Source organism: Erpetoichthys calabaricus, chromosome 3, assembly GCF_900747795.2.
Source record: "Erpetoichthys calabaricus chromosome 3, fErpCal1.3, whole genome shotgun sequence".
NCBI lineage: Eukaryota > Metazoa > Chordata > Cladistia > Polypteriformes > Polypteridae > Erpetoichthys > Erpetoichthys calabaricus.
Window position 1 is genome coordinate 292820609 of NC_041396.2, and position 15972 is coordinate 292836580.

At 37.0% G+C, this 15972-nt stretch overlaps 1 protein-coding gene across 1 annotated transcript in view; it reads right to left on the bottom strand.

The window, feature by feature from the left end:
• The window catches only part of racgap1 (Rac GTPase activating protein 1), a 79223-nt gene that overhangs the window by 13539 nt on the left and 49712 nt on the right, over positions 1 to 15972 (bottom strand). The window contains exons 12-13 of the mRNA XM_028798538.2: positions 8496 to 8694; positions 3090 to 3195 (exon numbers count right to left, since the gene is read on the bottom strand). Of these exons, the coding sequence (XP_028654371.1) occupies positions 3090 to 3195; positions 8496 to 8694 (305 nt within the window). The remainder of the gene's footprint in view (positions 1 to 3089; positions 3196 to 8495; positions 8695 to 15972) is intronic.

Consider the following 15972-nt stretch of genomic DNA (forward strand, 5'->3'; position numbering starts at 1 on the left):
AAAGTTACAGAATGCTAGTGAACGTATAATGAAGTTTTACAGCTCAAGTGTCATGTGTTCAGTTACCATAAACACTTTCTGCAGCACGTCCTGCCTATGTTAGTTTTTTAAACAGTGCCTGTCCAGTTTCTCAAGTGACTGCTCTTCGTTGGAATGTATGTGTCGCGAAACGCTATGCTGCTGCTTGCTGTTTCACGTAGGGACCACTTTTCAATCACATGTCACTGAATCATGCCGAGCCACATCACGCTATTGCTCACGGTTTCACATGGAAACCTCCATCTCCCACCCTGTTTGATTGAATGTCACTGTTCCACTATGTTGTTTTGAGTAGGTCAGTTTTTGACTTGCATGCCAAAAATATGCTGTTTAGGTGGATTGGATACTCTAGATTGGCGCCATTGTGGATGGTTTAGGTGTAGGGGTGTGCCTTGCCCAGGGCTGACAGGCAAGACATTGCCGCCCCAGCACTGGAAGAAACTGGTATGGAAACATACGTATGTACTTAGTTTATTTCAGATATGATATGCAAGACAAAAGCAACAACAAATAAAATGAAAAAGCACTAAATCTTTCTGGGGCAACTGCAACAGAAGTCAGGAGAAGGTGTGTGAATTACAGCACAAAAAACAGAATCTCTAAAATAAAAATATAACTGCAACTTCAATACTTGTTTTGAGATTGTTGAGGTGCAACAGACCAAGTGCTTCCAAAATGGGACAGCAAATGTTTCCAAAAAGGGTGACGCCTTGTGCCAAACAGAAAAATATTGCAATGCGATGGGATATGCTATCTAAACTTGGCACAGTGATAACTGACACATTGGGGCACAAAAGAAAATTGAGTCCAGGGCTGTGCATTATAAAACATCTTGTTTACTTACTGCAGAATGCAGTTTTTTTGGAAACAAATTCATAAAATGACAGTTTTTTTGTGTTTTCACAAATATTCATATAAAGAATTTCTTTTAAAATTTTAGAGTGTTGTACTCACGACTCTTTAGCCATTTGCAGCTCCTTTATTACATGAACAAATTAATAGCAATTTATTTTTGGGTATGTAATTTAAGCACAAAAATGCCAAAAACCCCTCAGGGCATAAGTGGTTAATAGAAAACAAAGGGATGGATAAATAAATCTAACAGAATATTTTTGTACTGTCAAAAGAATGTGGCAATTACTAATGTAACATTAAAATCTGAACATAATGTGCGTATTATATACACACACATTTCACATGATCATTTAATAAACACATCCAGTATGTATTATATATGAACAAAGACAAAATCAAATATGCAAATAAAAATATTGTTGCATGTGACAATAAGTAAAAACAAAGATATGAGAACATAAATGATTAAATGTGTCATGAAATGCTTTTGTTGCTTGTTTATGTATTTAATTTTTTATACATTTATTCCAGTGACATTGCACACAACATGAAATACAGCCTGAAATTAAAACTGACACTGCACCCGTCAAAGTTGAGAGTGTGGGCTCTAGTGAGTACTGTGTTTTGATTGGTGAATTGTCTGTAGAAGGTACAAAATCTTTGGCCATCAGTGTCACTTTTATAGACAGACAGCACACATCAGATGCAGACTCCTGAGAGGTGAACAATTCTGGGTTCTTGAGTTAGTGTAGAGTCTTTCTGCAGCTATTCTGGACAACTTTTTCTTGCACTTGTGTCCACCATAGACATGCAGTGTCACAGATTTCAGCACACACTTTGCATTATGTGGCAATGCTGTGGCTAAAATGCATTTCAAATGTGCAAAGCCGTGACTCTCCATCACCCAAACGTTCATTCATTAATCTAAATACTCGCAAGATCTCATCCTCTCAACTTTGACTGTAGAAAATGCTAGTTTTAATTTCAAGTTGTATTACATGTAGCGTGCGGGGGTCAATGAAATCAATAACTGAAGAAATAAAAGGTTGCAACAAAATACAGTATGTAATTAATGACAAATTTACTAATGCTAACATTATGATTCAATATTTGTTACATTTTTCTATATATGGATTGATTTGCTTATTTGTTTCAAATGAAATATTGCTATTAAAACATACATATGCAAACCTAGCTTGTTATAAAAACTAACAACACCACTAATATAACTCCCAAGAATAGAAAGACTGTTTAAAAAAGCAAATTGGAAATATTGAAACGTGTAACAAAGTCAAAATGAGGGTGAGGGATGCACATTTCTAGGAAACGCTTACTGTTCTTAAAAGAACCTAATTCCAAGCAAACTATGGGCACAAACTACTGGCTCAGATGGAAACCTACAAAGATTTGGAACATGAAAACTGCAGAGTCATAAATCAGTCATTCATTCTCTAACCTGCTTAATCCTGAACAGGATCACAGAACTCTCCTGGAGCCTATCCCAGCCAGCATTGGGTGCAAGGCAGGAACAAACCCTGGACAGGACTCTAGTCCTTCGTAAGACAAACACACTCCAATCACAAACACTAGGGCCAATTTAGGATCGCTAATTCACCTAACCTGCAAGCCTCTTTGGACTGCAGGAGGAAACTGGACCACCCACATGAAACCCATCCAGACATGAGGAGAACATGCAAACTCCATCCGGGGAGGACCTGGGATACAAACTCTGGTGGTGTTACTATGAGAAAGAAGTGCTACCACTGTGCCACCATACTACCCTGCACAGTCATAAATCCCAAAAGAAAATAAACACACACAACCAAAAGTACTACTATGCTGCATACTACTGTAGATGGGAATCCTGCTTCTACTAAAGCTACTGGCAGGCCATATGCATTCCCCAGTCTGATTATTAGAGGTCAGAGTTTTACTGTTCTGTTAAGGAATCACACAATTTTTTGCTGAGGTAATTTTTTTTCTGGAGCAATGCTAGCCACACACATTGTGATGAACTACTCTCAAAAAGCAAGCCAAGTGAATTGATTTAACTCCCAAGTACAATTTTATGCCTCAGTAAGTTACCTTTACAGATGCAACTGAAACATCTTATTAAAAACAGAAAATAGCTCAGAAAAACCTGAACAAAGAAATATTGGGAAACCAAACTGAGTGCATTGTAACTAACAACATACCTCTGAAGATGCAATATTAGGAAGGCCAGAGTGTCCCGGTTGGCATGAGGGAGCTCACTAATTTTCTGGTACATTGCAGCAACACTGTTGTCCTCATCAGAGATTTCTTAAAAAAAAATAAAAAATAAATAAAATGGCTATCAGTATCAAGGTGACTAAAAAGAAAAATGAAACCACCTGTTTAATATTTTTATTAAATATACATACATACATATATAAAAATATAAGTATACAGTTTGTTTTCTCCAGACTAACTGGAGTTTGTTTTTTCCCCCAACCTCTTGATCATCCAACATTATTTTTCTTTGTTACATAATGTATAATATTATTGCCTATTCTTGCTTGTTTTATATACTAATTTCCTTTTTATTTCATCTTTTAAAGCACTTTGAGCTTCACTGTTTGCATGAAAATGTGCTAAATAAATGTTGTTGTGTGCTCAAGCAAACCACTTGAGACAGCAACTAACTAAAGAACAAGATGACAAGAGAACTACTATTTTGTACAGAAGTCTTCAGATATTCAATAGCCGTTTAAGAGCTATTTTCAATAAATATTTTGCAAGCAAAGCACTTCAGGTCAGTGATTAACAAGCTAGAAGCTACTGAAAGTGGGGATTTAAGCTTTGAATGGGACAATGAATAACTGGCATGAAATTATGTGCATTGTAGGCTGACATTTTGCAGGCTTTGTTTTACCGGTTGTGGTTTCTTTTTATATTAAAGTAGTAAATATTTTCTGCAGAGCAGCTTCAGAGCTTTTGGGCGAGCAGAAGGTTTTGTTTTAGGCAAGCCATATTACATGAAATGTTAAACACTTTATTTTTTGGTTTATAAGTTAAACCTGTGGCTTGAGATGACCACAGTAGAAAAAAAGTTGCCATTTATGCTTTTTCTTATGCCATACACCAATAGACGATTATGGTAGCCCCCTCTCTGAAAGCCTGAAAAGCTAAATCTTTCCTGAACAACTGAATTTCTTAAAAAAAGAAAACAAGATGATAGTTATGGACTGAAATGTGCAAACTACTTTGCACAATTTGTATCTGCATAATATTACTAACCACAATGACAGAGTGACATTTGACAGCTCAGCCAATTTGGTTGTTTGGTTAGCTTTAAGTCATTCCAGTGTCTCATTTAGATGCCTTTAAAATGTTTTGAAATCTTTAGCATCAACGATGAGTCTGTACTTTGTTTCACTGTTCCACAACATGACACAAGAAGTACTTCCATGATTCTACTGTGAAATACAATTTCTTTGTAACTGTTAAATGGTTTAATTTTATCAATACACCTGAAAACATTAAGACTTGACACATCCTTTTCTAATAACATAAGCGTAATTATCTCTGGCCATCAGAAATACTCTTATAAATTTAAGAAATCACATAAAGCATATATAGTATTAAAAAGAAAACATTTTGAGAATGGCTATGATCAGACTATACACACACCCTATGCAAACACTGCATGATGTTGCTTTATAAGGTCATTATTGTGAAGTTTACAGAGTACAGTGAAATTTTTATTGCACGTGCTAACTAAAACCAATGTTAAATTGTGCATTTAGTTTAAGTACTCTTTATCATTTACCACTTAATGAATTTTCTACTATGATATGGGCGGTAACACTGCATAGTAGGGCTGCGCGATAAAATTGGATTAATCGATTTGAAAAATGCTTAAATCGAAAAATCGGGTCTACTCTAACGCTTCCTCTCTCACAAGTCCTTCTACACAAGTCTGCACCTGTAATTCTTTTAGTTACCACAACTGGATGTTGGCATTGTTTCCTAGAGACCTCAGAGTCTGCACATGTACAGAGACCTACGTGTCAGACAAACACTGGTGAAGAGAAATGGCTGCTACTAATGAGTGCACATATACGGCAAAAGACGACGCAATAATACCAAAACAAGGGCATGTTACTTCAGTCATATGGACATAGTTTGGTTTTGCGAGATCAGATGTGGAACACACCACTGTGCGGTGCATGGTACGCAAAAAAAAAAAAGCTGTTAAAACAAAAAGAGCAGCACTACAAACCTGTTCCAGCATCTGAAACAAAGGCATCCAGCACATTGAGAGCAACATGTTTCCTGCCGAAATTCCGATGCAGGCTGTAATCACATTCCTAAAACTAATATTAGAACACAGCCAACTTCAGCTGCTTCGTTTTCTAGTGTCATACCGTATAACAAGACAGGGAAGAGGTGGAAGGACATTACAGATATGGTGGCATTTTATATCTGTAAAGACATGGTGCCCGTTTATACGATAGAAAAGCCTGGGTTTGTTAGAATGCTAAAAGTAATTGACCTCAAGTATAGAATACCGAGCCCCAAATATTTTGCGGAGGTGGCATTGCCAGGGGGTCATCGTCTTGCAGTTAGAAATCGTTTTACTCCACAACAACAGATCTCTGGATGAGCAGAACCATGCAGCCTTACAGTTCCATTTTATTGACGAGGACTGGGTCTGAAAAGCACCTGCCTCCAGATGTCCTACTTCCTCAATGACCATACGAGGGGAACTAATAGCTCAAGGGCTGAAAGAATCCCTGGCGTCCTGGGAGCTCACAAAAGACCAAATGGTTTGCATGGCTGCCGATGCTGGGACAAATATGATCAAGGCCTTGAAAGTCAATTAGTGGACTCACCATCAGTGCTTTGGACACAGGCTGCACAAAGCCATAGCTAAATGGGTTGTATAGCCTACTGGACTGGGCCCATTTCCAATCTCAAGTAACACTAGAACTGCTAGTGTCCAGAACACCAGGACCACCTTTAACCGCCAGCAGTACGCATCACACCTTTTGTTTTTGTTAATGGGCCATCGCATTAGCATACCACTCACGCACCCATCAAGAAAACAATAAGACTGTCAGTAATCCTCACAGCAGAAGAGTTGCTGTCACCCCAAAAATGCTGTAAAACACATAATACAGTAATGTTCTTCACATATTTTAGTATTGTTTGTTATAATCCCACACCAGTAATAAAAGAGTCTCTTTAACATAAATACCAAAAGAACTGATCACTTTAAATCACTGGGTATGGGCGGTCTTATTTTGAAAAGATATAAAACTCGTGATGTAATGTTTTTCTTGTGTTCGTTTAATATTTCTCGGAATAACGACATGATTGGAATGACAAGCCGCTTCATTCGAAAACGGTGCATTTTACAGATCATTTCAAATAAAACGCAGAGTTGCCAACTTTGGTCAGCTGTGTGGAATGAGAAGTCTGCACACACATTTGCATGTATGTAACAGTTCTTTTACCTTGTAAATTGGGTATTTTGTAAACCCTACATACTAACACTTTTGATGTTAGTAATATTAGGTTTATAATGGAATAATACAGATTTGCTGTAAGATTTATTGCATGAGCGCGAGTCTGAAAGCCCGAGTGTCACGCCAGATGGGTGAAAGCTGACAACCCTGAAAACGCACGTTTTTTTGTTTCACTTGAGTTGATTTGTATATAAAGAAAAATATTACTTTGTACAGTCGTTAAAAAGCGTAAACTTTGACAAACATGAAATCACCAATAAACTATGTGCATTTATGCAACATTTTATAAAATACATACTGCATTTGAAAACCTTTCAGCAGTATGATTTCAGGACAGAGCAGCCACTCTGCTAGGAACATTACAGCTTTTTGGTTGAGGGTGTTAGATGCGCTGCGGTTATTAATTAACACTAACTGCACATTAGCGCAAACACAAAACGGCTGCATGTTGGGGGGAAAAGCACACTGAAGACCTTTCTTATTTGTTATTTATAGTTTATGTTGCTATTGCCTGCCCATGGTGCTTTAGATTATGTAAATGTATTTCAGTTTTTTACATTATTTTTCTGCATTTTAGGTTTTATATTATTATTTAAATTTTTATTTTATATTTAATTTTTATAATACCCCTGAAGTGTAGCTTTTTTGTTATTGTTGTTCCCATATAGTTTCAAAATAAAGGAAACTATTTTTGAGCTCTGTTTTGTCTTGAGTTCATGTAAAAAAAAAAAAAAATCCAGCATAGTGGGCAGATGCTTCTCCAGCCCACAGGGACACTTACGACCCATTGTACATTATAATCAACACAAAACGATAAAACTCAGTGATTTCAACCTTGGCATCATTGCTGGTGCCAGACGGACTTGGTTTGAGTCTTTCTGTAAGTGCTGATCTCCCGGTATTTTCATGTACAACAGTCTCTGTAGTTTACTCAGATTAGTTTTACTTTGTGCAAAAAAAACAAAAAACATGCAGTGGGTGGCAGTTCTGCAGATGGAAACACCATGTTGATGAAAGAGGTCGGTGGAGAATGGCCAGACTGGTTAGAGATGACAGAAAGGCTATAGGGTACTCCGCTAACCACTCTGTGCAACTGTGGTAAGCAGAAAAGCATGTCAGACAAAGTACAAAACATCAAACCTTGTGGCAGATGTGATACAACAGCAGAAGACCATAATGGATTGCACTCCTGACAGCCAAGAACGGAAAGGTAAGGCTGCAGTGGGCACTGGCTCACCAAAGCAGACCAGTTAAAGACTAGAAAAAAAACATACCCTGATCTGATGAACCTTGATTTCTGCCGAGGCACACAGAAGATCGAGTCAGAATTTGGCAACAACAGCATGAATCATTGCGCTCAACCTGCCTTGTGCCAAGAATCCACATTTGAATGCCACAGCAGTGCATCACTTCATGGTTACAATTCACCCATTGTCTAATGGCTACTTCCAGCAGGATAAAGCACCATGTCACAAAGCAAAAGTTGCTTCAGATGGGTTTCATGAATATCACAACATGTTCAGTGTTCTTCAGTGACCTTTTCAGTCATTGGACCTCAATTCAATGGAGTAACTTTGGGATGTGTTACAATGGGAGATACATAACATGAATGTGCAGCTGACAAAAATGTAGAATTACACATTGCATTCATGTCAACATGAATGTGAATCTTAAAGGAATGCTTTCTGCATCGTCTGGAATCCATGCAATGAAGAAATGAAGCTGTTTTGAGAATAAAACGATGCCCTACTTAATATAGTAAAAAAACACTTTGTAAATATGTGCCATGACAGTAAGCTGCAAATGATATGCTCAGTATATATAAAATGAATAAACTTTTTAAGGTCACCATACCACGATGACATTTCAATATAATTAACTAGTATTTTGAGTTGCCCTTGGTTTAGTAGAATAAAATACTAATATAAAGTATACTGTGTTACTGCATGTCTCAAAGTGGCACAGGTTAAACAAAACAAAAAAAAAAAAAAAAAAAGGTGGAGCTTACCCCTGGGGATGGATTTCAGGTTTGACTGAATATTGGAATAATACATACAGAATATTAATGGTGGAAAAAAAATCCAAGTACCATTTTATATGGCTGCTTACCGGCTGCCTCCATAAAATCTTTGTTGAGCCTAAAAGTGAGCAGTGGTTCCTTCAGGTTTCTCATGAAGTCCTTCAAGAGGCCACAAATAGCATGGATGTCATCGACCTTGCTAAGCAACGGCACAGTCTTCCCACGCAGGAACTTCTCTTTTAGTTCCTTGACCGTCCGTTCACAGCCGGAGATCCGGTAAAGTCCCGTCTGAAATGAAAGTAATTAAGTGTGAATTTTTTTTTTTTTTAGTATTTCACATAACCTTTTTGACATAAATGTTCACGATTACGTATCTATATACAATGTGAATGTCCTAATGGTAAAGCAAATGGGTCAATTAAAATTTGATATAAAAGTTTTCTGCTTAACTACCAACATCTGCCATATAATTGCTTTATCAATATTAATTCATTCACTCCTATATGGGGTTTTTTGCATTTTGTAAACACTGTTAAATCAGTAAATTTCCTCATGGTGTTGCAGCACAACTAAAAATTAAAATTACAACAGTTAAAAATGAAATCTCAAATTCTAACAAAAAAAAAAATATACAAAAAATATCCACATACTAAATAGTGCAGAGACGTGGCAGAACAAGCTGCTTCAAGACAGAAAGAGAAATGTTTTGCACATAAGTATGGTTTATAGCTCATAAGAGGTTGGGAACACAAATTTCATATAAAACTTGATCTTATACGGTATATTTAATGTTTTTATAACAAAGTAAATACCTTAGAGTCAGCAAACCTGTCTGGCTTGAACCAAACTGATTTAGGATGTTATTTAAATTCCTGGGTTTCAATTTCTCTTTGTCGGTGTTGAGATAAATACATTAATTGAAAAGAAAGCTTAGCTGGGAAGGATCTTTCTCCAAGTTAAAATTAGTTACATCTCAATCACTATTATTTTTGATTACAATCCAAAGGCCTAACTTTCTCGGGATAACATCAGAAAGACACAAGTCATGCTTAGAGAAGTTGACCACCTCAAAAATGTCTGATTCACCACTGGATTCCTAAGCCATCCATAATAAATTCCTAAATTTAACTACAATATAAGAGGAATGCACACAACTAATGTATTGTATATAAAATAGTTTTTTTCTCGTCTCATGTATTCTTTATGTTGAATAGCATTCTGATGTGGCTGTCATTTTGACTGAAACAAACAAACAAAAAACTTCCAGCAATAAAACAGTATTTAGACATCTTTGATAGAACAAACTTTTAATGTTATTTTTCTATCTAGCTGGCATTACATTTAGCAGCTGCCACAGTGTGTGAGATATTCTGACAGTAATAAAAATAATGCCATTTAAAGAATTAGTCAAACTATTGAAGTTTGAAATTTTAGTATCCATGGATACAGAAAAAGGGACTGTCTTAATTCCAATGAGTTGTATTATTTGTGTTTCTGTATTCACTTTCAATTCAGGAAGAAATGTACATCATTAAAATTCAAATCCCCTAAAAGCAACAAAGTTGAAACATTAATTTAGTGTAATAAAGATAAAACCAATCAATTACGTCATATGAAAATTAAATTGTTTCACAAATTGTTATTGCCCCCAATTAAACAGCTAAAGGTAGCCGGTGACTATCATGCTATTTCTTTTTTCCTAAAGTAATGACTCCTGGTAAGTTCTTTTGACCAGTGTTAACTGTCAAATAAAGAAAAAAAAATGTTATAACACTCATCTTGAATTAAACATTAACATAGTCTTAATAACACATGTGACATGTGTAATTAAAGCTGGTAAGCACCAGTAGGTGGAAGTAAGGTGTAGCCAGGCTAGACTGCTATGCTTAGTTTTCTGTAAATTTGTACTAATTTTATACTAGCCATCCCCCGCGGCTCCGCCTGCATAGTACTGAAACAGAACTGTGAGGAGGGCCCTGCCCGGCAACACCCTCCTGACGTCACACTCCCCCCTCTCCTCGGCCTGCAGCCTCTGTCTTGCATTAGCGCAAATAAATCGGTACCACAAGCGAACAATGATACTTAGCGTAACGAGAGAAGTCGCAAAATCAGCCGGAATGTTCAAGCAAATTATAGAAAAAACCCAATCTAAATCCGTTAACTAGTTCTCTCATGAAAAGTAGACAGACGGATTTTTTATATAGATAGAAAAAGGGGGTTCGCTCGTCAACCCCCCTGCCTGCGCTACGCGCCAGCCACTTCGAATCTCTGCCACTTGCGTATGTGGATTTCACTTTCACCAAACAACAAATCTTTTAATTCTCGCGGATAGGCCTCTTCATTGGGAAGAAACACTACTTTTCCCTGATGGCAACATGAATTAGACAATCTTCAAGTCTCCAACTTAAAGTTCAAAGCTCAACAATATCTACATTCCGTCATATCACCTATGTCCATATATTCAATCTCTTTTCGCTGTTCCATTATTTCACCAAGCAATAATTTCCATATGTTTATGCTAATGTGATCTTTACTATAATTTTTTGAGAGTTTTGAATTTTAGTACTTTCATTATCTCTTACCTGCTCTGCACACCAACGTTTTTTGAACCTCTTTACAACGTTCTACTTTGTCATCTACTCTGTCTTTTATGTCTGGCCCCGAGCGTGGTTAAATCTCTTGGCTCAAAAGCCTCGTCTCACGGGACACTAAATTATCTCTCTGAAAATGTCTTGTCCCAGGATTTTTTTAGATAGATAGATAGATTTAGATAGATAGCTAGTTAGAGATATAGATATAGATGACCATTTAAACGTAATGTGTCTCACTGTGACTTTTCTTTTATCTTTAGCCAAATAAGTTTTCTAATTTTTAGTAATACCGGTATGTATATGAGGGGGTGGTTGATGTTGGTTATTTTTCTTGAGCTTTCTAAAAAGCAAAATTTCACCATGGGACAAATGAACTGACTACTTACCGATCTATATTATACATACTGAATATCTACATAGCAATACAGTATATTTATCTCTTTATATTGTATATTTTACATATATGCATTTCTTTATATGGTATGCATGTGTGTTAGGAATCTCTTTTTAAGAAAATAGGGTTAATGCAAAAATCACAGGATTTACAATGCATAATTAAACGCTAGAACCCTTGCCAAAATCCCATTGTCCCTGAACATACCATTTTCTAACATATGCAAGGAAACTCACAGGTGCTTATCATCATGCCAATTGCCCACCGAAAATCACTTTTGTTTTGCAAATGTGTCAATTTGTGGCAGTCAACCTACACAATTACCCTTACCCCAGCCACAATTCTCACAGCTCACGTCTGCTTTGAAGATTTTATCTAGCACTGAGTTGTAAGAAATTATACAGGTATTGATATTGTGTGCTTTGAAACACATACATTGCATATGTGTTTCATGTCTACAACGATCCATGTAAATGTAAGAGGACTTAAATGTGAAGCAAGAAACGTACACATAGCTAAAACAGTACATTTTTGCATATGTTATAATAATAAAGATATACTGTTGACATGAAGTATAGAATGTGTAAAGATGAAGTCCAAATATCAAATAAACACTTTAACAAAAGGCATACATGTATAGATGTGTATGTCTGCATGCACGAAAGAGATCAAAAGACAGACAGATTTGATATCTTTTAAGTGGTTACTGCAGTATAAAATACTTTCACAAAAGGTATACCAAGACAAGTGTGCTTTTATTAAAGAATAAATCTGAATAAGAAAAATTGTTCAAATAACAATGCTGTGAATGTCCTTGTGGAAAACTAACTCCATTGACATTGCAGTGTTTGGTTGCTCAACAAGATACCAAGAAAAAATGATTCACCTGCATTTGTGTGTCTGCTTTTATCACCTCAGCGCTAACTTGTACAAGTACCATAAATTGGCTTGGGAGTGGGGGGTATAAGTGCAGGTTGTATGCCACAAATTGACATCTGCAAAACAAAAGCACTTATCTGTGGGCAATTGACATGGTGATAAGGAGCTATGAGTTTCCACTTGTATGTCAGGAAAATTAGGATGGTCAGGGACAGCAAAAATGTTTGCAAGCTTTAAGGATTCTAGTGTTAAGTAACGTGAAAAAAAGATTTAATGTTCATTTAAACAGTATCTATAGGTAACACAATCATTATACCAGATGTACATTTTAAAGCCCATTGCTTTGTTTAAATAAATACATACAAATTTAGAATGTGGAGAAAGTAATTCCACCCATACATTCATCACTATTTCAATGACCTTAAATTAGAATCGGGTGGAAATTATTAGAACATCATTAAAGAGGATCTTCTCTGAAACTCTCTTATTTAAACCCCAGGCATTTAGTTTGATTTGCTATTTATTGAAGTGTGTGTTAAAGTACGGAGTGTACTATTCAAAAGAAGCTGCACAAATGAAATCTACTGAGAGGTGTACCAGTAGGAAACAGGAAAAAATAACAGGGTAAAACTCAAGTGTTCCCATAAACACTTAAGACAGACCAGTGGTCTCATTTACAAAACTTTGCCTGGGTTTGGCGTGAAAATGTGTATGCCAAAACATAAGAAAAATGCGTACAGCAGAAAAAAAAAATAAAAAAGATCTATAATAAAACCTCTATCCCTACATCCTGTTCCTGTGAAACAACAATACATGGACTATGCTAATGGAACCTTGTACATAAGCAATTACAATGCTGCAGACCTTCATTGGCTTGGATGCATCCAATCAATTGTATTTGAGAAGTCTTATGGTGCTCTCTGCATTGTGGGGAACACTTAAGGTCCCAGTGTCTGAATTGGTAGCCACCATCATCTGGCAACTGTAATAACATGACTACTGTTACAATGAATACCACAGGCCAGATCATAAACTGTGGGTTCAGCCAATTACCTTACCAACAAGCCAGTGATCATGTAAAGCACCTTCATTATGTCATCTGATCAAAGCTACTTTGCCTCGAAATAAATTAATCACAAGTTTATCCAGGCCAGCAAGCCACAATGTTTGTCAGTCTTATTTTGGTACCACGTATGACTTGTGTGCTGATGAAATGTAACTGCTTACAGTTAACAAAAGCAGCGTCATTCTCACTAGCTGTACAATTAGAAGAGTCGGACCTATAGTGAGCGAGAGGTGCAGCGTTCATGGGGTAGGACCACTCTTGCTGAGCATCCAAAGGGCTTCAGGAGATCGAACTATGGACAACAGCGTGACGGTGGTGGTACGATGGAACTGGGCTTGGGCATCCCAACAATGACTGGCCGAGGTGGGTGGGATGCAAACCAGTTTAAAAGGTTGACTGCGTTTGCTGGTCTCTGTCCCTGCTGAGCAGGGCTGGACAAGGACTACAGAGGCATGGGGAGAGAGAGAGAGACCCAATTTTATTTTTTGCTTTTTATTCCCTTATTTAATAACTAACTAAATAAAGATGCACTTATTTTTAATCTAATTTATTTAAGAAGAGAACTGTACTGCAATTTACTTGGACACTACTTTTTGTTTGAAATAAATACACTAAGCAGTTATGCACCAGCTTTGTTTTTGTGCCCTTGCTGCCCCAGCCATCCTAGTAATGACTATGTCTGGGTACCAGCAGTGGGAAAGCTTAGCATCACAACTTTCTGGAACAATTTGCTCTGGGTAGATGAGACAAAAGAAAAGCTATTTGGCCACAATACCAAACAATATGTTGGGTGAAAAGCCTGATAACGCATGTAAAGCATGGTGCAGGAAATGTCCTGGTTTGGGGCTGCTTTGCTGCATCAGGGTCTGGGCAGCTCACCAGAGTCCACTATGAATTTTTCATTGTACCAGGGAATGCATGAGAATAACAGGAGACCATCTGTCAGAAGGTTGAAGCTCGGTCGAAAGTGGACCTTGAAAAGTGAAAATGATTCTAAACATAGCAGCAAACCCACCAAGGAATGGCTGAAACGAAAGAAATACAGGGTTCTGGAATGATCAAGTCAGTCTGATTCTGTTGGGGATTTGAAACAGGCTGTGCACATAAGAGACCCCTCAAACATCAGACTACTGTAAATTCTGTAGGAAGGAGTGGAAACAAACAACATAGGAAATGCTTACTTGAGGGGGCAATACCAGCTATTAGAATGGGGGAGGGGGGTACTTCCAGAGACGGTAAAGGCATGTATTAATTTTTCATTAAGTAAATTGTGGAAAAGTCAATTTTTTTTTGTTAATTATAATATTACATCAGCTTTACTTAAAATACTCTTCAAACGAACATCAAATCTTGATATGTCCACATATGTTAAAGAAGAAAACATTTCATGGGATGCTCTTACTTTTTCCTAACATATATTAATGCCCGCCACCCCCCTATAGAGAGAAAAGAGAGTTTCCGTTTACCATATATACTCGTGTTTAAGTTCTCCCGCGGACAAGTTTGGGCTTGATTTTATCGGAGGGACTATGTCTCCCGGCTGGCCTGGGAACGCCTCGGGGTTCTCCCGGAAGAGCTAGAAGAAGTGGCCGGGGGAGAGGGAAGTCTGGGTATCTCTGCTCAAGCTGCTGCTCCCGCGACCCGACCTCGGATAAGCGGAAGAGGATGGATGGATTTCTGGTAATTTATAATGCCGGTCGCATAAGTCGAATGCGGAAAGCTCACACTATTGGTCCAAGAGATTATGATAAGCTAACACCCACCTGAGGGACTAACCACGGAGCACACTGCCTTTATTTCTATGTATTGTGCCTACGTGACCACACGGTAATACCCGAACTATTCCGAAGTTGCATTTGCATCGTTTCGTGTATCTCATACTCTCATACACCTTCACCATAAGGTGTATCTTGTACATCTAACATTGCACCATCTTTTCAATTAAAAGAAAATATTAAGCAGGTTTTAATTTAAAAGTGGCTAAAGAAATTGGTAACTGTGCTGCTGCAACAAAATTCGACGTGTCTGAGAAACTGGTGCAAGATTGGAGGAAGCAAGAAGATATTAATGCCAACCAGAATTACACATGAATATGACGTGGGAATGTAATGCAAAAGTAGTCACTTCAAAAATTCCCATAGCACATGATGGGAGCATTTCGATCCAAGTAACACAAATAACTCAAGTTTTTCTTCTTCTTAAATTTCAGCCTTGTATCTCAATTTCCTTTTTTTTTTTTAAATTTTGCCACATTTAGCAAACTACTTATTAAATTTAACATTTAGGAGCAGCTGCTATAAAGTATAATAATTTAATTAAAATAAATACTAATATGTAATTGTTGCCTGGTTTAGTACTGTTCTATTACTGTCGGTTGGAAAATAAACTTAAGGACTCTGAGCCAAAGTAAAAAAACAAACAAAAAAAAAAAAACACTCAAAGTTGGATGAAACTTATGTGCTTGATACGTTTAAAACGTTTGAAAACCAATTTCAGTTAAAATACCATATTAACCAATGTCTATAATGTACTTTATATGTAAGCCAAAACTGAAGAGTCAGTTTGGGAGTAGCAGTCACATACATTTTGAAAGGAATAATGAGTAATTTCTGGATTAGTAATTATACATATAAAAA